General features: G+C 45.2%; 1 protein-coding gene across 2 annotated transcripts in view; it reads right to left on the reverse strand.

The window, feature by feature from the left end:
• The window catches only part of LMTK2 (lemur tyrosine kinase 2), a 79,218-nt gene extending 52,527 nt beyond the window's left edge, over positions 1-26,691 (reverse strand). Inside the window, exons 1-3 of one of the 2 annotated variants that reach the window (XM_030300027.1) lie at positions 26,323-26,691; positions 5,878-6,002; positions 2,675-2,819 (exon numbers count right to left, since the gene is read on the reverse strand). In XM_030300027.1, the coding sequence (XP_030155887.1) occupies positions 2,675-2,819; positions 5,878-6,002; positions 26,323-26,404 (352 nt within the window). In that variant the 5' untranslated portion in view covers positions 26,405-26,691. Of the gene's footprint in view, positions 1-2,674; positions 2,820-5,877; positions 6,003-26,316 lie in introns of both variants that reach the window. The other variant, XM_030300026.1, reaches the window with a different exon arrangement.
• Between the last annotated feature and the right edge of the window lie 531 nt (positions 26,692-27,222).

Raw genomic sequence — 27,222 nt, forward strand, 5'->3', positions numbered from 1 at the left:
AGTGAAATAGAACAGAAAGCCCACAATAGACCCATACACATATGAAACTAAAAAGCAGGGAAGAACGGGAGAGCCGGGAGAGCCGCTCAGGGAATGAAGCTGAGAAAAACACAGTAATCTGTAAAAACACACAAACAAACAAACAAACAAACCAACCAACCACCTCATGGATTCCCTAACACCATACCCAAAAATCAATTCAGGATGGGCTATGGATTTAACTTAACTGTCAAAGCAAAACCTTAAAACACTGTAGAAAAAAAAAGTAGTTAAGTATCGTTTTGACCACAGCATGGAAAAAGATTTAAGACATAAAAAGCTCTAACTCAAAAAAAAAAAAAAAAATTTAGAAGTTAAAAAAAGAGACTGCAAAATTTCCAGCTTAAAAGGCTGTTAAATTTGGCTATATTAAAATCAGGAAACATCAAAAAATTTTTTTGTGTATATTTAATTTTGGTATACATTTTGATTTTTCATTTTCTGTTTCCATATTTACTAGTTATTTCTTAGTGGTTACCATGGAGATTACAGTTCTCACCCTAAATTTACAACAATCTAACTTGAACTGATACCACCTGAGCTTCAGCAACAGCATAGACCAAGTGAAACCCACAAGCAGGAACATAAATGAGCACAACTCCTTGTGGAGGGGGAGCTGGCAACAGCCCTCAAAATTACAAACACATGCACTCTTCGGCCACTTTTGAAAATTTATTCTACAAATACACTAGCCCAACATCAGTGTGCAGACCAACATAGGTGAAACCTTTGTTTTTAATGGCGTAAGATTAGAAACAACCGAAATATCACTAGGAGACTGGTTAAATAAACTGTGCTTGGTCCATACAATTTCAATAGTACAGACTTTTTTTTAAGTTTATTTTTGAGAGAGAGAGAACGAGCAGGGGAAGGGCAGAGAGAGAGGAGGAGAGAGAAATCGAAAGTAATTTCTTCCTATTAAGAAGGAATTTAGGGGCGCCTGGGCGACTCAGTCAATTAAAACAGTCAACTCTTAATTTCGGCTCAGGTCATGATCTCGCGGTTCATGAGTTCGAGCCCCACATCAGGCTCCTGCTGACAGTGTGGAGCCTGCTTGGGATTCTAGGTCTCCGTCTCTCTCTGCCCCTCCCCCGTTTGCACAGTCTCTCTCCCTCTCTCAAAATAAATAAACTTAAAAAAAAAAAAGAAAGAAAGAAGGAATTTAGAATAGAGGGCTTCAGAAACTAGAAAGGCGTATGAACATAATGGGGATGGCTGTACGGGTCACTACCATTTCCGCTGTGTTCGCTACAGGGCTCTGGTCCATCCCCACTATGCCTCGGACAGAAGTCGTGAGGCTTCTCTGCCGCGCCTTCTTGCCCACAGTGAGGGGTCAACATCATCAGACTTGGGGGAAGCCAACCGGATGCCTCTCCGGAGGGTCTTCCGAGGAGAGGGAAGCTCCTTTCTTCTGGTAGTAAAGCTACAAGGACACGAACCCGGCAATGGCAGCAGCCACGCTCCGAGCTGGCGAAAAGAAGCCGGTGTGTGGGATCTAAGCCGACACACACAGAGGAGAGAAATGAAAGATGGACGAGAAGCGCGATGGCGTCCAAGTTCCCAGCGCCAGTTGTCTCCACGGTCAGCCTCACACCTACCCTTCCCCATCGCCTGGTTCCAAGTGTCCGAAGAATCCCCTATGTACACTGATCTGAGTTAAGATTCTATTACTTGAAATCGATTCATGGGTGTTAAGACTCCAGGATGGTAAAGGCCCTAGAGAATTCTCTCAGGGCTTCCCTTACGTGTAAAGGAAAGCCTATTATCGAGTAAGCAAAGACAGGAGAAAATCTTTCCATTTACGGATACGTGCCCTTAGGTTACTTAGGTTATCCCCAGGATATCCCAATCCTTTTAAATTTTACTATTTTACTTTTAAATTTCACTATTTTGGTCAAAGCAAGGGTATTATTATTTACAAAAATTAAAGGTAGATACTACGTGTTAGCTTTTTAGTGTTGCAAAAACCACCAATACTAAAATTTACCAACTTTACAAATGTTTCATATGAAATGCACCAGCTGTGTCATGTTTCACCTGACTTTTCCCTTCAGTCACGCATGCCTCCAGCAGCACAATCCACTGCGGGGTGCGCACGGCCCCACGCCCACACCACTGGGCGCAGCACCACGAGGGGCAGGAATGGCCCCTCACAGAGAGAAGAGCCTCTCCCGAGTGGTCTCAGAAATCCCTGACTCTTGAATTGCTAGTATTTCTGTTCTAGAACAAGAAGCCAATCGATCTCTAACCAAACCTCTATCTTAGGATGAAAAATCAATCCAATTAGCATATCCAAATAAACCCCTCCTCCCCAAACACAGGACATCCCCGGAAAGACGGCAGCATTCTACTCAGCAAGGCAAGCTGCGTCAAGAACTAGCAGAGAAGCCTCTCGACCCAAGGGAAGGCCAGGAGCTCCGTGGGAGAGTTCCACTTCAATGATCGGAGGCGACCAGTTTATTCCTACACCAGATCTAGGGTCCAGAAGGAAAGGACTCAGCTTGTGCAGGCATGCAGTGGGCCCGACCACTACATACAATTCGGCTTCCCCAGAGAGCAGAAAAAGAAAGAAGCAAGCAGACGAGACAGGCGACCCAAGTATTTGGAAAACATGACGCCGGATGCAAGGCCTTACCTACGGAAGGCTGGAGCCGCGACGGAGCTGGTAGGGAGATATTTGGTACTGAAAGTGTGAAAACTTCTGCTGGGGACTGGACAGACGGAGTGTCTTCTGCTGGTGGTGTGAAATCTATCTCATCATCAAAATTATCTTCAAATTCCTAAAATAAGAGACGATCAATGTTATATCTTATATAAACCAACGTGAGAACAAATATTAAGAATACATATGCTAACATCGGACATGAGAACATTGACTCACTCATTTGAAACATGCCGCCTTGGGTTTTTTTCCCCCAATTTGCACCTACTTGAGTAAAAAGCATATGTAATTGTGCTCTCCAACACCAAACGGCAGAATAAATAAGGTTTAATAAGTTATACATACTTTGTATTAAACTTTTCCAACTGAAAGCTTGAAGTTAAATGCAAAATTGTCTAAAATGACCACGGAACTTCAAGCGGAAACACTCTTCTGGTCTGAAATTTTGCTTTTAAGTTACCAGAGCTTAGGCTATTCTTTTTTCTTTATTATTCATTTTCACAGATCCCTTTGCACACGGAATCAAAACAGATTCGTTTTATTATAAAACTACATGCTCATTTCTAATTGCATTAGAATTGTATTCTGCTATGATTTCAATCAAAATAGGGACAGTTAAAGACCCAAAAACGGTATTTTTGAGGAAGTCCTGTTTCTCTGCAAAGAGTAACTATGGGAAAATTACTAAGCTGTGTAGAAAAACCATCAGGACGTGAACGACGGTCAGTATGACACTGTGTAGCACATAAGTACCTTCGACACACTAAGAACGTCTGGTTTTCTGAAGACGGCAACCTTAAAACCGAGGCTGCGCCCATACAGGTGTGAAAATCTTTTCAGTGACTCAGCCAGCAGACAGCTGTCCTGACTCTTGCTGTTATCATTCCAGTGAGCGCAGTCCACCCTGGTGTCCATGTTAATTCCACGTTCATACAGATGACAATCAAGGTCATTCACTCACTCAGATAATTAATGAATATCACCCCACCAAGCACCGTAACAGAGGCTGAGAATAATCTGCGAACAAGACCGTTGTCCTTTCCTCTAGAGAATATCCTTCTTTTCCTTTTCCTTTTCTGCCACCTCCCCTTGCTACCCCACTAAGCCCCGGGAAGTTATAAGGGTCGATCTGTCTGATGGGACATGTATGATCTCACACGCGTGTGGGAGGACACTATTCTCACATATGTCACCTATGCTGTCAAATGCATTAGGACATTACCGCTGTTTTTAACGGGAGGGTGTAGGACCAGCGAGGTGCTGAAACTTCAATCTCTGAGGCACCTTTCAATGGAAGAGCTTTGCTCAATTTCCCCTCTGGACATTCCTAAAGCTTCTCTCGTTAAAAAAGATTTTTACCCATCGCATCTACTTAAAAACAATGCCGCTCAAAAGTCTGGCAGCAGCATGATAGACCATTAGGCAGCCGATGATTCTAGAGACGCAGAGAGGTAAAACAGCGTAATAATAAAAATGAGGCTGGTGAGAAGACTGGGTCGCTTTTCTAGTTATGCCAGCAGCTGCCCAGATACACTCAGGAAGTCGCTTCCTTTATCAGGCAGTAGCCTCCTGGTCTGTAGCGTGACTTCCAAGGGTCGAAGGTCTCTAACGCTGCAGTTCTAAATCTAAAGCGTGGAACTTGTCTTCAGTCGTGGCTTACACAGCTGGAGAGGATCCTGTACACACTGTGGCCCAGGGCCACCTGTACCAGAACCACCTGGGGAAGCGGATAAAAACACTGCTTCACAGAACCTACATCATAATGAACTCCCTGGGTCAATACTGAGACCCAGTTGGGTCAGAAAAATCTAAGGCAAGAATGAGGCATTGTGACACGTGAGAGTGACTGGATTTTAGTTTCAGCAACACTGATCAGACTTTATCTTTGTCCCCAGAAGACAAGGCGTCTGTACACAGTCCCTCGGCAAGAATGATGGTCAAGGGACAGGTTCTCTGCCCACCACTGTGCACCCCCACCCCCAACCATGTGGTAGTCAGTAAGTTCCCATGGAGGTGTCTATAGTGATTCCAGGACCTGGGGGCTAAAGCTGTGGATTACTTAAGCCCACACGTTTGGGGTAGAATCTTCTAAGAAAAATGGCCCGTGCTAGTCTTTTCCTGCAGCCTTCCTGGTGTGTAATGTTAGCATCAAGCCAAAAGGATAACACGTCTCCTCCTCTCTTGGGGCTGCCACCAGACTCAAGGTAAAGAAAACACAGAAACAGGGGTGAGGCTCTAGAAATAAGGCTGATGTGTCCACTAGCAGGAAGGTTTTAGCTAGAAGATAGCACCCCCCCTCCGCCCCCAATTTGAACCAGTGGCCCTCAGGGCCCCTGGGGACAGCTCCAGGACAACCAGCAGGGCTCCACAGAAAGATCATTTTCTCTCATGCATTCCTTTTGTTTCTCAAGTCTTCCTCTTTATCAAGTATTCCCCGGGCCCTAATGTACAGCAGCAGGCACGTGGTAAGTTCCAGAGCAGGATATCCCAGCTGGTTTCTGGCAGATTCCACCCATCTGCAGCTACAACACCAGCCCTTCTATAGTGTCTCCCCACCCCCCGCCACACACACACACCCCCCACCAGAATTTCTAATAGGCAGGATTCTTTCTTCCCCTCAAAGAACTCGAGGGTTCAGGTAAAATGAAAGATGCGGTTTCTCATACACAAAACACACTGGGGCGTCCTTTGGCCTCAATAATCTTAACCACCACAAACTCACCAGCATGCTAAAGTTCAGGGGGAAAAAAATTAGCCTGCTCTTCCTTATAGGCTCTACAGCAAGTGAATTCAATCATACTTTATTCCTCACCTAGCGAAAACTAAACAGGCAAGTGGTTATTGTCAATGGTGCTCTAAAGCAGGGTCAGCAAACTACAGCTGCTGGACCAAATCCAAACCACTTATTTTTGTAAATAAAGTTTTACTGGCACACAGCCACAACCGTTTGGTTTCACCTTTCATATCTGTATCAGTGTAGCGCTACAATGGCAGAGCTGAGAGCTGAGGAGCCTTGACAGAGGCCGTACGGTCCACAGTATTTACTATTTACAATGGCAGGATATATTTACTATACAGCCCTTACAGAAAAAATTGGCCAGCCCCTGCTCCCAAGGGACTCCAATGATCAAGGTATCAGAGGATGATTTTTAAATGTCCCCACCATCTGTGCTCACCTTGAAGTCTATTTCCGGGTCCTTACAGCAGGATACACAGTTTGCAATTAACACTATTAATATCATTAAACTGCACACAGACAGGATCACAAAAGAGGAGGAAACTTCTGCAGCAGGTGCCTCCCCTGGAAAGAGAAATAACTAATATTAACAAGACAGACATTCCAAGATCAACTTTACTTTGCAAACTTTACTTTACTTTGCAACTTTACTTTGCAAATCAACTTTACTTTACATATTTTCCACCCAATATAAATGGGACCAAGAGTTAATAAAATAATGCCTAGATGCTCAAGATAAGGCGGATGATCAATCCAGGATAAGGAGTCAGGGTTTAAAAAAAAAAAAACAACTGAATATGGAAATAACCTTAGATTTACAGAAGAGCTGCAGAGACCCTCTAAGCCCCACCACACACCCTTCACCCAGCTTCCTCGGACATCAACACCTTGTGCCCCACAGCAGTCACCAAAGCGAAGCCGGTAACCTGGGGCCATACTACTAACTGAACTTTCAGCTTCATCCGGGTTTCACAGCTTCTGCCGTTTCCTCTTTTTTTCCAGGCTCCAGCCCAGGCTCCCAGGGCTGTGCTTACTCATCTCACCCCCTCCGTGGTTCCTCAGTCTTCCCCGGGTGTCATAGCCTGGACACCAGGGAAGAGCGTCGGTCAGCATTTTGTACAATGTTCCTCAGTCTGGGTGGCCTGATCCCTTCTGCCTGACTGACTAGACTGAGGTCATGGATACGTGGGAAGAATCTAGAATATCACAGGGCAAACCGCCCTTCTCGTCACATCACGTCACGAGCACACAGCACTGGCACAGCTTACTCCCAGTGACATGAACCCTCATCAAGCCACTTGGCCCAGGTGGCTTCTGCCAGGTGTCACCACTGAGAAGTTACCACTTTCCCCCTTTACATATTCCTTAAAAGTGGGTCACAAAGTCCACGGCACACTCACAGAGAAGAGGATTTAAGCTGTGCCCCTTGAAGGGAGGAACACTATAGAATCTACAGACATATGTCACCACTACCAAGGTAATTAATATTTGGGAGACACTTTGAGGCTGTGCAAATACCCTGTGTCTCCCTGAAGTTTTACACACTCATTTTCACATTTGCCATTGCGTCTTAACCTGCAGCAATCACCACTACAATGTTCTAATGGGTGATCGTCTATGGCCCTCATTCCTTCTACATTTACTACGTGGGATTCTTCCATAAGGAAGATCTGTCTCTTCTCCCTTAATGATTTGTCTGGTCCTTTATTTAGTTATGGACTCACAGATATTTACTTTCTATTCTTTGGGTTATAATCCATCATTAACATATTTTATAGCTTGAAACATTGCAGCTTTGGCCCCTGGCAGCTTTTTCAAGTTGACTACTGGGTCTTTTGGACATGCCCCATCTTTTCTCCAACACCTCCTCATGGAAAGCTCCAGGCTTTTCTTCTATTTTCCCTACTCTCCAGCTTTAGAATCAGCCACTTCTCCAAGGAGCCTTGGTCATAATAAGAGCTTTCTACTAGAGCAGAGGTCTGCAAACTACAGCCTGGGGCCTGTTTTTTGCATGGGGGGGGCGGGGAGAATTCCAGCGTAGAATGACTTTTACATCTTTAAAGGAGTGTTTTTCAAAACAAAACAAAATGCAACTTTACTTTCGGCCAAGAATTATCTGGAAAACATCCTATTCAACCAGAGCTATTCTGAAGCTCTTCTTTTGCCCAGTGGTGTTTGAATAAGAAATAAACTACCCCCGCTCCGCCCACTTTTTGGAGCTATAACTGACATACCACACGTAAGTTCAATGTCCCAGTGCACCGAGGGGAAAGCAGGGACACAAGTTAAGGAACAATGTCACCATTTTCCTGAAGTGAACCTGGAGCACCTGAAGAAAAAAAACTAACCCAAACTCCTATGTGAGCAAAAGAGGTTCTTGAAATAAAAATGACCTCGGCGAAGAGCAGAGGAGTCTGAAATCAACTGCAAACAGAACCCAATGTCTTGCCAATAACAAGAGGTCCCTCTGTGAAGGGACAAGGCTGAAACCCACATTGTTCCACGTGGGGCTCAGGCTGGCTGAAGCCTTGCTCAAGTCTGCACTTAAAAATAACAGTTAACCAAAGGTTGCTAAGGGTCTGCAAGTTCTAAACCAATAAAAATCTAAAAGAGGAAAATCCACACTTCAGACACGGAAAGTAAATTGGAGATTCCTCTCGAAGTCCAGTGTCACGAAGGGCAAGAACTCCCTAAGCAGACACCTGTGCGCGTGTGGACAGCTAAGTGCGGGGCGGACCCCGAGAGCCAGCTCTCTGTGAACGGCGACCTGGAAGGAGGGGACTTCCTCTCTCTCTCCTGGCAGCTACCTGCTCTCTCATCCCGCCGGGCCTCGGCTTCCCACTGGTATTTATTCTTACAACCTTGTTGCACTCCCCTGACTCATATAATAACGATTAAATATGACTCCTGAGGCTTATACAGCAAAGCACTTTCATATACACTGCATCTTATTGATTTTTTTTTAAGATGCAGTTTTTGTCCAACCACATCTTAACATGGGGCATCTTGCACAGGAAAGCAAGCTGGTTTACACTGGCATTTCTTGTTTCTTAATGGCATAAAAATAATGGTGTGTCATAACCCAACGTTATCTGAGATTTGATGACATATAACACAATTCCACTCAATCGTCACAACATCTCTGAGGGAATTCCATCAGCTCCACATCGTATACGAGGACAATGACAAGGCCAAAACACTCAGTGGGAAAGCGGCAGGGCCAGACTCTGGGTTCAGGGGTGCTGAGAATAAGTCCCCCTTGCTTCCCTGGCTACCACATTGTTTTGCCTCAAGGAGGCTGACTTTTAATTCTTGAAAACAGTAACCTAAGTACTGTGAACCAAAGTCCATCGTTGCTGATTAAAAGTTCATACTTCTGGGACTCTCCTCCAAACCCCCCAAGTGGGTATTAGTTTTTTCCTTTTTTTCACCCACAATTTTTTATGATCACATACCATCTATTTATTGTACAATTTGATCAGAACTGCCTGAAGGCCAGCTCAATTATCTGATTCACAAAACTGTCTTCTGTGAGTCACCAGGTAGGCATGAGGAGCCAGACTCCTGCTAAAAATAGCTAGTTACGAGTTTTGCCCTACCTCGATAACGATAACGTACTTATTTCTGCTAAGACACTGCAGGGGTGTCTGCTCCCCAGTACTCAGATTTCTTCCATTTACGTGAGGTCTATTCAACCGCAGTGTCCACCAGAGCCACGGAAAGGCCTCTACGAATTACTGCTCAAGAGGAAATGTTTGCAGCTGTACCACTTTTAAAAAGTACTTTATTTACTGAATTTTAATCAGTCCAAAGAATTGTGCTAAAAAAAAAAAAAAAAACCAAAAAACAAAACAAAAAAAAACCTCTACATACCAACGAAGGAAACACTTCCATAAAATGAAGAAATCAAACCAACCTGTGACAGGCTGGAAGGTGAGGTGGGTTTGCACAAACCACAGAGAGGAAGTAAATTCTGGTTGTGGGGAACTACGACTAAAATCCCCGAGTCCCAGCGGTTCAAACTACAAACTGAGCCCCGGAAGGTTCCTGATTGCAACTGCTATGTTAGGAAACTACAAAGAAAAATGGCTTTCCTTCAATAGTCCGGGCCTGCAGCGTTCAGAAATGCATAAAGCAAACCGATATCCTACTATACAACAAATCGATAACCAGGAGTGTCTCCCCACTTTTAGGCTGCTTTCCCAATCACAAACCGAGAACAAGGATAATTAGAGGTTTGGAGTAGTATGCTTCCCCAAGACACCGATTAAAAAAATAATTGGCATCTCTAAAGCACGTTCTGTGAGTTATCCTTGTACAGTTTTTAGACCATTTTAATAGATATCTGGTCCTTGATTTAATAAAGCAAAAAACCTGAGAAACTCTAAGAAGTGGGTACACATTGTCTGTTTTATTTATAGACAGGTAATTTGGAGAATGCAATTTCTCGGCAATGACTACGAGGTAAATCAGGAGGATTACCTGATTATTAATTCAACTATTATAAATCCCTGCCCAGAACCTCGATCAGAACTTGAACACACATGTAATTAATGGAAGAGTCACTTGTGAATCCATTTTTGGATTAAATAAAAAAATGTTTAAGGTCCACAGATAAAAACAAGTGATGATACGTGCAAATCCATTAGGGACTGAAAATGCTGATATTTTAATTTTGTTATTCCTTCTTCAGGCACTAGCTGACACACTTTTACAGAGAAATTTCCTCGTTATTTACTAGTTTGCTTATCCAGAGGTAAATTCAAACCCTCTAATCCCAGGACTGGTTCCTTTGGCCACCACTCCCCATTCTGAGGCTATGTAAGAATGGTGTTTACATTTTTAAATAGTTGTTAAAGAAAAAAAAAAAAAGAACATTTCATGAATGTGACATTTTAGACCAATAGCTAAATGCAAAGAGAGACAACAACCAGATATTATGTGCCTTCTGATGGGAAAATACCAGCCTATATCCGACCAACCCTCTAGACCTAAATACCAATTTATAGGAATAAAGAGAATCATGGAACATACACACAATACCACCACCAGAATTTAATCAGCGAAGCAAGGGTACAAGAAACGCTAAAGAGGAAGAACTGTGTTGAGAGAGACGGCGAAGAGACCGAAAGAGATTTGAAAAGACGTAGCAACCAACTGCACTGTATGGGTGACATCTGAATCATGATTCACACTCAAAAAATCATGACACATGAGACAACTGGAAATGTGAACACTGGTAATTGACCATATTAAGGAAGTATGACTCATTTCTCCTAGGAGTGATAATAATAATGTGATTATGTTTTTAAAAGGAGTCCTTACCTTTTACAGATAGTGACCTAGTTAAAGATGTCCGGAACTTGCTTCCAAACAGGAACAGCACGAGGGGAGTGAAAGCGATGGGGGTAGCATGGAAAAGACAGCCAGGAGCCTGAGTGAAAGCCCTGGGGAAGTCAGTATGGCAATGTCTGTCTAGTCTTGCACAGATCTGTATGTCTGAAGTTTTCCATTTATTAAGCAATTTCTTCACATCCACTAAAATATGAAGTTTAAGCAGAGGGGCGAACTAGATACAACAGCTTGCAATCTGTACTCCTGTGTATCAGCTTGCTAGAGCTGCTGTAACAAAGTATCACCAACTAGGGGGCTTAACCAATCCTGGAGGCTACAAGTGCAACATCAAGGTGCCAGCAGGTCTGGTCCCTCCTGTGGGCTGTGTGGAAGGATGCGCCCCGGCCACTCTCCTGCCTTCTGGGAGACGGCCGTCTTCCCCCTGCATCTCCTCCCATGGTCTTCCCTCTGGATCCGTCCCCGTGTCCAAATTTCCCTTCTTTATAAAGACGCGGTCATGTGGGATTAGGGCCTAATAACCTAATTTTAACTCGATTACCTCTGTAAAAGCCCGATCCCCAAATAGGGTCACACTGAGGTAACGGGGGTTAGGATGTCAACATATGAATTTGAGTCAGGGTGGGGAGGGGGGAATACAATTCAAAACCAATTCTATGATGCACGTTTGAATGAAAACAAGAAAAAAACAAAAACCAACAGCTCAGAACAGCGTGTACACAATGCTACCCCTGGGGAACGGTGGTCACCAACAGGGAAGGAAACCGGGTGGCTGGGGGACGAGGAGGCGCCCTTATATCCCTTTACATTCTTGAATTTTGTACTGGGTTTTCCCAGTTTTCTTTAGCCTGCAGTCCAAACTCCTTAACAGGCCCCAATATCACTCATGGTCGGCGACCACCTGCCCTCCACACTGGGCTCTCATCACCTCTAACTCCCTCCCTGCACCTTGTTTCATCTGCCATGAGCCTCTCCCAGTCCTTCCAGGCAGGCCCTCTGCCCCTTTGGAGTCTGCAAATTCACATTCTCCCAGACCAGGAAGCTCCCGCATTGACAGCACGGACAGCCTCCCTCCACTGGTTCATCGTCACCACTCAGATCTCACCTTGGAAACCGCCCCAAGGCCCCACGGGTTAGAGTGCCCACCTCTGGAGCCCCCAGCACGCTGTTCGGTCCACCGCAGGGTTTATCACACTGTGTATTTTAAATGCCCAAACGTCCTCCCCGCGAGACTGCAAGCTAAACGGGGTCAGTGACCAGGACTGGACACTCCAGCAAGGACTCCAGGGCCCAGGACAGAGAGCCTGGCACTCAGTCAGAAGGGGGAGGGGGTGGGAGTCAGAAAGATGGCAACTGAGGGGCCGGAGAAAAGGAGGAAAGACGGAGAGAGAAATCCACAATTCATCTGCTGGTTACCAGAAGAAACATGCTTTCAGGGTCAAACAAGGAAGATTATAAAAGCAGCATTCCTTCGACAATTTTATGCTCTTATCTGGCAAAGATTTTCCTCCCATTACTAGTCACACTCCAACTGACACCGACACCGTGTTGGGGTGGTTCTGACCCTTCCCACTATTAATAGTTTACCACTTACTGCCCAGGTCACCGAGAACTCCCACATGCTTTATTTACCCGTTTTGCAACTCATGTTTAGGAGTATAACTATTTTCTTTAAGGAGTAAGTTTTCTCAAAAAGTGGATTTCCCCCTACTTACATTCTCCTGTGATAACGAGTATTTATTCACACCTGTGCCCTCCACACAGTTCATTTTGCTGGAAGCTGTCCGAGCAGAGTCACTCTGCCGGCAAGACAGGAATTGAAAGGTGCCCTCTCCTCCCTCCACAGGAGCCCCCAGGAGGTGCTGGCCTGGCGGCGGGGTGGGGTGGGAGCCCAGCGCATGAGCAGGGCTCCGCTCCCAAACTGGTGAGAGAAGGAGGAAAAGGAAAAAAAAAAAAAAAAAAAAAAGGAATCCTGACAGATGCCTTCTAAGATAGGACACTAAATTTGCTTTTGGGGCGCCTGGGTGGCTCAGTCGGTTGAGCGTCCGACTTCGGCTCAGGTCACGATCTCAGAGTCCGTGAGTTTGAGCCTCGAGTCGGGCTCTGTGCTGACAGCTCGGAGCCTGGAGACTGCTTTGGATTCTGTGTCTCCCTCTCTCTCTGCCCCTCCCCCGCTCTCTCTCTGTCTCTCTGTCTCTCTCTCTCTCCTTCAAAAATAAATAAAAACATTTTAAAAAATTAAAAAAAAATATGCTTTAGTCTCAACACTGTGTATTCATGTGCCCAGGCCACCATTACAAGCCACCGCACCCCCGGCGATTTAAACAACAGAAATCCACGGTCTCACGGTTCTGGAGGCTGCAAGTCCAAGATCAAGACGTGGCAGGGTTGGTCTCTTTTGAGGCCCTTCTCCTTGGCCTGCAGATGACAGCTGTCTTCTCTGTGCCTTCACGTGGTCCTTCTGTTTGTGCACCCTTGGTACCTCCGCCTGTGTCCAAATTTCCTCCTCTTATGAGGACACCAGTTGTCCTGGATTAGCAACTAAGGAGCTAATGGCCTCGTTTTAACCTATTCACTTCTTTAAAGACTTGGCCTCCAAACACCATCACCTTCCGAGGGACTGGAGGTGGGCTGGGTTTGAACCAGGACTCGACGTGGCCCGTAACGCTGTACGTTTGCTAATTTAGGAACAGCATCCCCAGTGGCAGGGGACCCATCTTGGGCAGCACATGCTGCCTTCCTCCCTGGGTCCCCGGACCGGGAAGCAAGTGCCACATGTGTATGTCACTGTGCTGTTCTCTCTTTTCTCTACCCTCTGGCCTCTGGAAATTCACATGAGAGATTTTAGCGGCTACTTAACAATGAAAACCGCTGGCCACTGGGCTGACTAGACAAAGGGAGCTCAGTACAACTCAGGGAAGCTAAGGACCAGCCATCTTCCAAACTGGTCCTGACACAAAGTCCACTTCTAAACATACAGTTTTGGCTTTTTTTTTTTTTTCCTTTTTTCTGTAAGGGTAGGACCAATAAATAATTGGACCTTTTCCAGTATTCTGACAAGTAGCTTCACATCCTGGAGACCTAGGAAAACGAATCATCATCATGCCACTTGGGGGGAAAAATTCAGACGATCACCGCAGATCACGTATTTCTGCTTAACACCTCAAAATGACAAACCCATCTATCATAAAGGTTTCCTTGCACAGAATCTTGAGTCACTAACTGTTTTCCTTGCCTCCTAGTATAACACAAAAATCTATTTATAATAACATTAAATAATCTAGAACCTCCCTAATGTAATCTAATACTAAAAGGAGAAAACAGAGCATAGCGCTAAATACACTCAACCACACAGAACAGCAAAGAGTGCATTGATCTAGTTGATGAATCAGAAACTCCACAAAGACCCCGAAGCCAGAATATCAACAGCCTAGAAAAACACATCGTGCTGTGTCCTAATCACAGACAGTGAAGTGTTCTTTTTGTTCGAAGATGATTTTCAAGGTCAGCCAACCCAACCGTTCTCTCGTACTTGCAGAAAGGTTACATAATTTGAGTGCTGACTGATACCTGTGAACATGATCATTTTATGTGACATTGCTGTTTCTCTTTGCCTATTCCATCAGACGGTTATCAAAGATTCATTCCATTCCAATTTTTTTTTTTTAACGTTTATTCATTTTAGAGACAGAGAGAGACAGAGCATGAACGGGGGAGGGTCAGAGAGAGGGAGACACAGAATCTGAAACAGGCTCCAGGCTCTGAGCCGTCAGCACTGAGCCCGACGCGGGGCTCGAACTCACGGACCGCGAGATCGTGACCTGAGCCGAAGTCAGACGCCCAACCGACTGAGCCACCCAGGTGCCCCAATCCCATTCCAATTTTAAAAACACTAACTAGGACGGAGACTACCACAGAAGAGCTAATCTAACATGGTAACAGCCCGGCCAAAGCAATGTCAGGTTTACAGAACTCTGTCAGACGACAGTGCTCCTATCCCCAGGGAAAAAATGGCAGGGATGGTATTTCATGAACTACAATGTGACTAAGTTGATGGCACAGTTCGGTCGTGGAGCAATCCACAGTGCTCAGATGTCTGTAACAGCACTGAATCAGGATCTTTCTGCAGTCCAGGAAGGCAGCTCAGGAACAGGCAGCATCTGGTTCCACAAGCAGAAACTCAAGGCCAGCTTCCCAGGGCTTCTTCCCCCACAAGGGTCACTTCAGCGTACCACTAACATCCAGGGGAAAGAACATTGTGTCTTTCCATAGGCCTTCCCTCTGAAATCTGTAGAAATGCACAGGTAGTCAATGGCAATACTGGATTCAAGCACTCAGCCAATACAATTCCTGCACGATAGGATCCACGGACGGGAGAGAACCCTAAACACCCTAGAAAAACCCGTCTACCTTTTTCTTTAAGTTTTCCTATAGGACTTTGATATAGAGTCTATGGTCTCAGAAACTTTCTAGCTTCCTATGGTCTCAGTGAAATTCTTGCTAATATGATTGAATTGTATTCTTACTTAGGCAATGTGTCTTTCTTTCTCTTACTTTCTCTCTTTCCTTCTGTATGTATGTATGTATTTAGAGACCACAAGTGGGGGAGAGGGACAGAGGGAGAATGAATTTAAATAAACTTAGGGGCACCCGGGTGGCTCAGTCGGTTAAGCGTCCGACTTCGGCTCAGGTCATGATCTCGTGGTCCATGAGTTCGAGCCCCACATCAGGGTCTGTGCTGACAGCTCAGAGCCTGGAGCCTGGTTTGGATTCTGTGTCTCCCACTCTCTCTGACCCTCCCCATTCATTCTCTGTCTCAAAAATAAATAAACGTTAAAAAAAATTTTAAACAAAAATCTTTTTAAGCCAAAATATTTTTATCACCTTTAATTAAACAGTACAACTTCATTTCATAGGTGGAAACTAAATTGTTATTCTTACAAATTGTTTTTTAAAAAGTTAAATATGAATGTGGATACTGAGCCTCATTATATACAAGTCAGAACTTGAGTTTCCTAATTTTCAATAAGGAATTATCTTTAGTCGTTCAAGGATCTCTATATGACAACTATGGTTAAGTTTCATCCCACATTTTCAGACAGCGGACAGAAACGGATATCCAGAGGAGAAACGATCGGAAATAGTCTCTGCATGCACACGACACAAAGCAGTGTTCCAAGGGTACAAAGCAGAGCACTTGGTGAACAGGGTGGTCTGGCGGGTAGGGTCCCTCATCAGGATTAGGTCTGCCACTGAGTGGCTGCTGGGACTGAACTCACCACACGGAATGGCCCTGAGCCTCAGCGCCTTCACCTGTAAAGTGGCCGGTCAGCTTTAAAATTCTCTGTACGAGGATTGATCATTCTAAAATTGTGTGAGTCTACCAAGTGCCTGTATGGTTAATACTGGAAATCAGATCTTTTATTAAAGTTAACTGTACTTTTCTTAAAGAAAATGAAGTTCAATTACAGGTTTCGGGACCATACCCAGGCAGCAGGCTTCTGATGCAGCAGTCCAGGGGGACTATTTTGGTTAAGTTTGTTGTTTTTCAGTGTCTCACTAGCAATCAGTGTCCTGGTGTTGCGTTTTAATAATAGTCTGAAGTCAGAGTCAAGTGGGGTTCTGCACTGTGACGGGCAGGCTGCATCCTTGGAAAGTAACCGTTGCTGCTGACACAGAACCATCCTACATAGGCACACTGCCAGGTGGAACCAGGAAGAGGCATTTTTTTTTTCCTTGTGAAAGGAACACAGGCTGAATTTACCAGAGATTTGGGGAAGAAACTGCAACATGAAAAATACTTCAAACTTAGTGGCTTATCTGAGAGGCAACCAACAGACCACAAGACGGGTTTTGCAATAAAAAGCTGAAACTACAAAATTTTACAATTGCTCACTGGTTAAAGTAGCAATTGTAAATGTGCAAAATGATTGCACAACTCATCCTCCTCTACCTTCTAAGTCCAAGATGCCTTAGAGATTTACTTCCTATAATTAAAGGTTGCAATGTTATCATGTCAAACCCAAGTCTCCCATGCACTAGAGCAAGCAAGAGAAAAGGCCGTTTTCGGGATGGACTTTAAACATGGGCCTCAAGAAGGAAAAAAACCATGAGCCTTTAAAAAATTAAATAATAGTGTTTTCACTATGGGATAACAGCAGCTTCCCTCCCAAAAATCACTATGGCGGGGGCGCCTGGGCAGCTCAGTCGGTTAAGCATCCGGCTCTTGATTTCAGCTCAGGTCACTATCTCACAGTTCATGAGATCGAGCCCCATGTTGGGCTCCAGGCTGAGCGTGGAGCCTGCTTGGGATTCTCTCTCTCCCTCTGCCCCTACCCTCCTCTCTCTCAAAATAAATAAACTTAAAAAAAAAAAAATCACTATGGTAGATGCCTGTAACTAAATTCTTTTCTCCCATCCAAGGCATACACGTGTTGCCAAAAACAAGTCCTGAATTATCTGTACTAGTATGTGAGCCTAGGATGTTCTTAATCAAACTGCACCCATTATACAATCATTACAATGTAGCAGTTTCAGAGATTAAACAGCGTACTTTCTTTAGCTCATCATAAGACTATTCTGTATATGCCAATACATCCACAGCAAATATACAAAAATATATCAACGGGCTTAAAAAAAAGTACTTGTGGGAAGATATGAAATAGGCTACAAATCCCAGGCTATTCTAAAATAAGCCAGCTTAGAAAAATAAACTTTTTGAAAGCAAGACGTTAATGACATGACATTATCCTGGAAAGAAACAGCCCTGTGAGTTACTGAATAGGTCATGAATCCGGGGCGCTCACACTGCCGTGTGCACGTCTCACCGGGGGAATCAGGAACGTCCCTGCGTTACGCCTGCTCTCGCTTCATTTCCTGGCTAATCTGAGCTCGGGCGGGAAGAACCCTGGGCAGTCCAGGGCTGGCATGTTTACACCACGAGGCTCTCGGCTCACAACACTGGCATCTGACTGTCAGGCTTCCAGCTCGCAGTTTTTACTCATTATTTATACAAGATATTTATAAAATGTAAAGAGGCTATTATTTATACTGACTTCCAGAGAGGGACTGAAATTAAAAAAAAAAAAAAAAAAAGCCATTTAGAGCTGTGACTGTGTTCTGCCCTGCAGTGTTTAAATTCCTTTGTGGTTATCGCATACCTACTTTTCACAGGAAGCTTCTTCAGAACAATATTCATGTGCTGTGGTCAGGAGCAGAAGTCTCTTCAGAATTCGGGTGTTGACATTAATTTTTAAAATTTAAATTGTTCTTCCTTCCTTGAGTCTCACTAGTCACCCAAGCCAACAGATTTCTATCAAATAAGTGACTGGCTCGGCGGGTTGAGCGTCCAACTCTTGATTTTGGCTCGGGTTGTGATCTCGAGGTTCATGGGACTGAGCCCCACATCAGGCTCTATGCTGATAGCGCAGTGCCTATTTGGGATTCTCTCTCCCCCGGCCCCCGCCTCTCCCCTGCTCATGTGGAGACTGGAAGAAAAAGGAACTTCAAAGTGGAGAAAGTTGACAACAGGTGATCACAGTCAGGTGGTGAAGTGACCGGTCATGCTGAAAGCATGTACCCTTGACAGGACGTGATTAGAACGGCACTTTATCTCTGTGGTCTTCCTCCCAAAAACAGCTGACCCCAGTCTAACCAACGAGAAAAACATCAAACTCCTCAAGAACTGTCAAGATCACTGAAACAGGAGAACATACCAAAGAAGCCCGAGGAGACAGGACATTAAATGGAATGTGGTATCCCGAACCGAAAAGGGACATCAGGGAAACACTACAAAAACATGAGCAAAGTATGGACTTCAGTGGATACTAATGAATTATTAGTAGTGGCTCCTTAGCTGTGACAAGTGTACCACACTGATGTATGACGTTACCAAGAGGGAAAACCCTGCCTATGCAGGAACTCTTTGTACTATCTTTGCAACTTTTCTGTAAACCTAAAATTGTTCTAGGGGCGCCTGGGTGGCTCAGTGTGTTGAGCATCCAACTTCGGCTGAGATCATGATCCTGTGGCTCGGGAGTTCGAGCCCCACATCAGGCTTGCTGCTGTCAGCACAGAGCCCCCTGGGACCCTTTCTCCCTCTCTCTCTGTGCCTCCCCCACTTGCGCTCTCTCAAAAATAAATAAAAAAACGTCTTAAAATATACTAAAAAATAAAACTGTTCTAAAAGATAAGGTTTATTATTTAAAATAAGGCCACTATAAATGGCCTCGTTCCAGGCAACGGGCTGGGCTGTGGCCGGATGAAAAGCAAAGTTTGCGGGAGCGTGAGAGGCTCTAGGCTGACATGCTCTCCTTCTGGCTCCCACACTCTCTGGAGTACTGGTCTGCAAGCTTCGTTCCCCAGCACCGCCTTCACCAACCTCACACAACCTTTGAGCGTCCACGGCCTGTGATCATGCAGATACTAGAAACACCGAGGATGCAGGACACAGTCCTTGCAGTCCTGGTAAAGAGACGGGACTTGAAGAAACAGGTGGCAGCTGCTAAACGCAAACGGGAGACTGGCACAGGCAACCCAAACCTTTTCCGATCACAGAGCCCGTCGGTGAAGTTCCTTCACATTCCTTCCACTTCATGTGCATTGATTCACAAACCACAAAACGTGTTAGTGTACCAATATACTCTGTACCTTTAAAGTCACATAAGTCAACATTTTTAAAGGATGAAACGAAACTAAAGGCTGAAGCTCCAAAGTTTCCGTCCCGCACCCCGTGGAACATCACGTCCCACAAGTAAACACTTCTAGTGGGAGGTCACTGGTGGAAGAAAGCTCTGGGGTCTGGGCGAGGTCTTGGTAGGGCACTGGGGCTGCCAAGAGGTGAAAAGAACTGAAAGAAAAAGACGACAGCACACAGAGGTGCTAGGAAGAGCCAGCCTACCGCAGACAGAATATATACGGTGAGCTGAGAGAGGAATTCGCACAGAATAACCTGCAAACGAAAGCAGACGAACTTAGCTCTTAAAGTGCCATGAAAGCCAGAGCGTGGGGGCAGGCAGGGACCGCCGATGCCCCGCCAGGCGCATGACCTTTCCTGACCCATGCTTCCCAAACTGGGGTCAGATGCTGCAGGCCAGGGGCTACCCTAGCCACACCACAGCACAGGGTTTCAGCATACCTGAAATCGATGGTAATTTAAGCCTTTTCCACAAACATATACTACACAGTAAAATGCAAAATCCGCCAGATTGTCAAAAGCAAAAGGTGTCACCACCATGCCCCATGCCCCAGGAGGGTGGAAGTGTACAAAGTCACTCTTTGCAGTCGGGGGACTGCAGAGCACTGGTCTGGATGAGGATGAGCCCAGGGAGACCTTGAGAGGTGAGGCACTCCCCATGTTGTGGTTTGGGCACCTGGCGCATTTGGTGTTAACAATTCTAATTTCTCCCATTTGAATCACAATAAAGTCAAATGAAATTTGGAATCTCTGCCTTATACTAACCATTGGGGGAAAAAAACACCTTTTTAAAAAATACTGAGGTTATTTTTCTGATAGGCCTGTTCTTTGTGGCAAATAACTGTAATGCCGAGGCATGGTTCCAAATTAGTCACTTGTTAACAATTTAAAAATACTTCACTCCAATATTTTGCTGTGACACACTGATTTTACCATATTTCCTCAGCTTTCTCTTACAGCGTCTTCATATGAAGATTTACAGAAAAGTTGAGAATCTAATCTAAAAAGACCCTAGATGTAGCAATCTGTTTTAGACCAGGAGTGTTTGTACAACTTTTCCTCTAATCTTTCCTTCCTCGTCCCTGAGTAATAAATAAACCTTTTAAGGGGCACCTTGGCTGGCTCAGTTGAGGGAGTGTGAAGCTCTGGGTCTCAGGGTCATGGGCTTGAGCCCCACGTTAGGTGCGGATTCCTTTAATAAACTTTAAAAAATAAAATAAACTTTTTTAAGAAGATAAAACAGCTAGAAGGCTACAAAAATACAGGGTGCCTGGATGGCTCAGTCAGGTAAGCACCCGACTTCAGCTCAGGTCGTGATCTCCCGGTTTGTGAGTTCAAGCCTCGAATCATGCTGATTGTGCAGAGCCTGCTTGGATTCATTCTCTCTCTCTCTCCTCTCTCTCTCTCCTCTTCTCTCTTTCTCTTCTTTCTCTCTCTTGAAATAAATAAACTTAAAAAAAAAAAAGGCTACAAAAATACATGATTTTAAAAGACAGAGAGGAAGCAACTCAGTCACAGTCATCTCTCCAAATGACATTTTCTAAGGGAAGGTCTCAGCCCTGTGGTGGTTCTACCACAGCCCAGCTTAACGGGCTGTCTTCAGGGACGCTTTGTGGGAGTGTACATTTTGTTTGGGATCAACTCAACCTCCACTGCCTGCAGTTCCTTTAAGTACATTAAAACCAGAAACTGTTCACGTGCAAGAGCTTTAATTATCTTGACATTTAAAAACGGGTTTATTACAGAAAAGTGGGCTAATCCAGATCATCTTAAATAAGTCAGACTTCTCTGTAAAGGATCTCTTCCTCACCCATCACACAGCAAATTATTTTAAGTAACAAAGGTTTTTAAATTCAGTAAATTCTGGGCATGCCATAAGCAGCTACCACTGTGAGTTCCTTCTTGGAACCGTACCACTCACCATTAGCTGATGCCACGGTAACCCACCAATTTTACAAGGAAATCTGAAGCAATGAAGACGCCTAACGTGGCCAACATGGCGCACCAGCATGACGCGACACCCTCCCCAAACCCTTTAGGTAAATATCATCATCCCTTTATTTTTTAATTTTTAAAAAATGTTTGTTTACTTAAGGGGGGGGGAGAGAGAGTGAGAGTGAGAGTGAGAGAGAGAGAGAGAGAGAGAGAGAATCCCAAGCAGCCTCCGCACTGTCAGCACAGAGCCCAACGCAGGGCTCAATCTCACAAACCATGAGACCATGACCTGAGCCGAAATCAGGAGTCAGGTGCTTAACCAACTGAGCCACCCAGGCACCCCTTAATTTTATTTTAGAGAGAGCGCGCACACGTGAGTTGGGGAAAGGGGCAGAGGGAAATGGAAAGAGAGAGAAAAAATCTCAAGCAGGCTCCACACTCAGTGCAAAGCCTGATGCAGGGCTCAATCCCATGACTCTGGGATCAATCATGACCTGAGCCAAAATCAAGAGTCGGACGCTCAACCAACTGAGGCACCCAGGCCCCTCATCATTTTTTTGAGTTGAGTTTTGAGAAGCTTGGAGAGGTCAAGTAACTGGCCCAAGGTCTCAATGCTATTGAAGCGGCAAAGGAAGGCCTCCCACCCAGACTATCTCCAAAGTCCAAGTTCTGTCCGCAACACCCGCTCCTCCTGTGACTGGTTCACGACTTACACTCTCAACAGGACTGAAAGGTTGGATTCTTTTTATACGTCCATCTATAAGGACTTTTTTGAGGACTCACTTGTTTGCTTCAGAACCCTGGCCACCCCTTACATTACATTTCATTTATGTTACAAATCTTTTTATTACATGTACAGCTGTTATCTGACACAGCAGACCCAACGACTCTCTAAATTTCAAGACAATTGCATGAACAGTCAGCACATTGATATCAGCAAAACTGTAGAGATTTGATAACTTCAATGCTCATCAGCTACAAAATTGTTGGACAGACCTCCTATTACTGTGCAAATGAACATACTTAGTTACCCCAAAAATACCACCAACTGAGAGCAAATACCAACACTCCCAACCTAAATGAAATCTTGAGCCTCACAGCCATAAATCCTGAGATAATCAGCACGAAAAGCCTGTTGAAAATAATTTTTATTTCTCGGATGCCATTGAAATAAACACAAAAACTCACACTTAGAATTCACTTTAGAAAGCACTTCCTTTACTGCAGAATCTTTCTCAAGATCCAAGGCTGTTTGTTTAATCTAAAAGAGCCCCGGTTTCACTAGCTGCTGTTTAATAAGTAGCTGAGTCCCACTGGCTTCACAGACTTGCGTGAGCTCCTTTATCTGGAACTGCTAACAGCTTCCTCTGTACTCTGTGACCTAATATGCCACAGGACAACAGAAGTGGGCTTCCCGGTCTAACCACTATCCTGGTATTAATAACAAACAGGGGACTAGGGGAATGTATACAAATATACTATCTCTTTCTATGATGTGACTGAGAATCTCACAAAAGGTACATAAGTGTTTTCTAAGACAAGAATGACCTCATCACTAGGAATGGAGAAAAGAATTTCTCAACTGTAACCTTAGTCTGGTCGTTTAACGGTGTGTGAAAACAGTGGACTTTCTCCTTTATGTAAGCTTTCCAGTGAGGACGGACACGATCTCCGTCTACACAGCCAGCAAGGGCCCTTGCAGAAATACACATTCTCAGGAAAAGGCTCCCAAAGAGGGCAGGAGCGACTCCCAGAGCAATAAAGACAGGCCCAAAATAAAGTTCAAGCAAAAAATGCTTTTCTTGTACACCTGAAACTAATATAACACTGTACATCAACCAACTGAAAGAGAAGAAAGAAAGAAAGAAAGAAAGAAAGAAAGAAAGAAAGAAAGAAAGAAAGAGGGGTGCCTGGGTGGCTCAGTCGGTTGAGTGTCCAACTTCGGCTCAGGTCATGATCACACGGTTCGTGAGTTCGGGCCCCGCGTTGGGCTCTGTGGACAGCTCAGACCCTGGAGCCTGCTTCAGATTCTGTGTCTCCCTCTCTCTCTGCCCCTCCCCCACTTGTGCTCTGTCTGTCTGTCTCTCTCTCTCTCTCTCTCTGCCTCTCAAAAAAAAAAAAATAATAATTAAAAAAAATTTTTAAATATATTTAAAAAAAGAAAGAAAGAGCCTTCTTGCCTGATAGGCAAAGGCAATCCACGTATTTACAAAGCTTAATTATGACTGAATGGGTAAATACCCTTTTCAACTTCCGAAACCTAGAAATGAATTTTGGATGCATTTTGGCTGAATTTTAGTTAACTGCCTCATTTCTTTCCCCCCATGCAAATGGGCTGGCAAAGGAAAACATTCAAGTATTTTTTCCAACCTTTTTGATAAGCCACGCTTTCTCCAAGGCACTATCAAGCAGTTTGGAATTTAAGTGGAAAGAACAAAGCCGAGGAGGCAAAAGACTACATGCGAGGCATGTATCCTGGATTTGGAAATGGCCAGCCCTACTTCTGTGTGGAGCGCAGTCCCCACAGAATCAGAGGCCTGAGGGTTACAACGCTTCCAACATTTAACTGCTCTTTTAGCTCACATATATGTTCAAGACGGGCTCCTCTCTCTTAACCAGTGAGCTCACTTATCAGGATCAGCTCAAAGGTTTCTTTATTCTCTTGGTCACACATCTTCATCAAGAATCCATCTCCATTACCAGGATTAATAATCTCTTTTGGATGGAAACACAAACCCACAAATCTGTGTGTGACTGAGCACCCCTTCCACAGAATTTAACCCCAGGGACCTGTCACTCATATGCCACACGTCTAATTGTATTCCTTCTGAGCAACAGAATACGAAGGGAAAATCTGCAAAAGCTGCTGTAAGTCACTACATATTTCTTTATGCTTTATTCATGCCAAAATTTGGTATTCTATTTATGGATGACTTTTCCTGATTGTCTTGTTTTACAATGCTCCCCCCCAAAACCTCCAATATTCTGATCTGTACCTCCGTAAAAATGGAGGTGAAAGTGAAAGAACAGAATAAAAATCATGTTAAGAGGTTTATAAGGAGGGGCACCTGGGTGGCTCAGTTGGTTAAGCATCGACTTCAGCTCAGGTCATGATCTGGTGGTTTGTGGGTTTGAGTCCTGCATCGGGCTCTGTGCTGACAGCTCGGAGCCTGGAGCTTGCTTCGGATTCTGCGTCTCCCTCTCTCTTTGCCCCTCCCATGCTTATGCTCTGTCTTTCTCTCTCAATAAATAAACGTTAAAAAAAATTTTTTTTTAAAAAGAGGTTTATAAGGAGATACATTCCCATAGGTTCCCACATAGAGTCTGTTTTTCAAAATTTATAAAAACTTAAGTGCAAAGTCATCTGGAAACTCTTGAATCCCTTTCACATAAATACTCTTTACACACTATCCTACTCTGGTGCTAATTTTCAATTTCACCATCAGTTTCAATATCACCATCCACGTTCTTCTGTATTGTCTTTTACAACTCTGTCACTTTCTGTGACTCATACCTGGGCTGCATACACTTCTCATAACACTCACTTTTCTTGTCTATCAGATCAGAAAACAGAATTCACCTAACAATATTTGATCTAAGGCAGTGGCAAAAATTTAGCGATACATTACGTGGTACACTGATAACAGTTAATACCCAACTAAAGGGCACTCAATGACAGAACTTGGTGTGGCTCTGGAAACATTATTTATAACTTGCATAGTGGATGTGTTTGTCTTTACTGGGGAAGGGAACTTCCACATTGTGTACCCGGTTAACATCGTATTAAAATAACTCTTAACCTCAAGAGTATTCCGAAACACTTACAAGACCTAAGGTGGGGAAGTGGAAAAATCACACAACTAGGGAAATCTCAGACATGGGTTTTAGATGTGGCTCCGCCTACAATTTAGCTGTGTCACCTTGGGTAGGTCATTTGACCCCCCCAGGGCCTCAGTATCTTCAACTGCGAAACAAAGATATCAGGCTAAATTTTCTTTAAGGACTCTTTCAATTCCAAAATCTCATGAATCTATGAAATTTCAGTCTCTCTACTTCAAAGACAAGCACTAGATCTTAACCCAGATTTTTTTTTTCTTTAAAAAAAAAATGACTCAACTTGGGATGCTTTCCTCGGGTAAGTTTTATCTGGGAAAATAAACCAAAACTGAAGAGGATGTCGAGAAAATGGGGAGGAAAAAAAGAAAAAGAAAAGAAACCACACACTGACGTAGCTAAAATAGAAACTTCAATCACCCTTGGGCCATTCTGTCAATAGTTATTCAAAGACTGCTACTCTAATCACTGGCTTCCTAAAATAGAAATATTTACAGAGTTGTTTCCTTTTCATTCCTTGAGATTCAATCCGAAAAAAAGCACAGCGTCTAAAACCAATTTACAACTTCAGACAAGTTGCAGGGAGCGAATAAACTCCGCACAGTTCATTAAGTCATTTGCATTCAAGTAAAATTAGGGCTAAGAAACGGTTCTTAATATAAGATGTGAGAAACGCACAGAAGGCAGGTGACATCGGAAAGGGAAGCAGAACTGCCAGAAAGGGATGTAGGCTGAGGACCTCCGGGCAACAGGTTCAGAGCAGGTACCGCAGCCTACGCCGGGAGGGTCGATCGCTGCCGCCCGGCTCGCCGCCCTCCCCGGGCCCAACCGCATCGCCTCGCCCCCGCTTCGGCCCTGGAGAGGCTGCCCGCTCCCCCACCCCACGCCCCTGCGGCAGAAACCTCCCTAATCGCTTGCTTCCCCGGGCCTCCCGCCCTGGCAGGCCCTCCGATTCCTCGGCGTCGCCGGACGGGGCCCGCCGCCTCCTCCCCTGCCACCGCCGTCGCAGCGGCCCCGCAGCCTGGGTTCCCGCAGCCGCGTCCCCGCAGCGGGCCCGCTCACCTGCACCTGTTTGCGGAAGTGGCGCGGCCCCGGCACTGCCGGCGGCCAGGAGCAGCGGCAGTAGCAGCAACGCCGGCGGCCCCGGCATCTCGCCCACTGCACGGCCCCCGGGGCCGGCTCTCGGGTCTCCTTCCGTCGGTCCGTCCGTCAGTCGGTCCTGCCTGCCTCAGCGGCACCCGCGCCAGCTGCTCCTGAGCACACGTCGCTTCGGCCAAAACTCAGCCCGGCTCCTAGTCCGCACCCGCCGCCCCGGCCACAGAAACACCATCCTTCCCGCCCGCCCGTCTGTGCCGCCGCCGCCGCCGCCTCTCAACAGCAGCAACGGCAGCAGCCCTGCGGAGCCGCGGGCCAGGGCAGCCGCGCTCCTGCCGCCATGATGGGCTGCGTCATGTGACGTAGGGTGGGGGCGGGATGCCGTGACAAACAGCCCAGCCAGCCAATCGTCCGTTCCACACCGGCCCCAGAGGCCCCGCCCACCCCCTGAAAGAGGGAGGGTGGCCGCCGGTGCGCCCCCTGCAGACCGAGGAGTGCGTGGGCAGCAGGTAATGCCGACAATTATTTTAAATTTTAAAATTCAGGGAAGTATAAAGAAGACAATAAAAAGCATTCAGAATCCATCTGATTTTTTTTCAGTATTTTAAAACGAGCAAAACTAGGCCTGTTTTGTCTTCTGCCTTTTTTACTTGGCATAGCCGTTTTAGGCTCTTCTCTCCTTAGGTTGACCTATACATCTTAGCAGCCATCAAGAATACTTGGGCTTTTATTTCAGTCCAACAAGAATAGGATGGCTCTCCCCTCACACTCACTGACTCAGCTCCTGAGCTCAAGATGTTCCCTTTACCAAGAGTGCCCTTCCTGTCCTCTCTTGGCCACCTGGCACACTCTCTGTCATCTGTCAAGAGTCAC

Source organism: Lynx canadensis, chromosome E3, assembly GCF_007474595.2.
Source record: "Lynx canadensis isolate LIC74 chromosome E3, mLynCan4.pri.v2, whole genome shotgun sequence".
Classification (NCBI taxonomy): Eukaryota; Metazoa; Chordata; class Mammalia; order Carnivora; family Felidae; genus Lynx; species Lynx canadensis.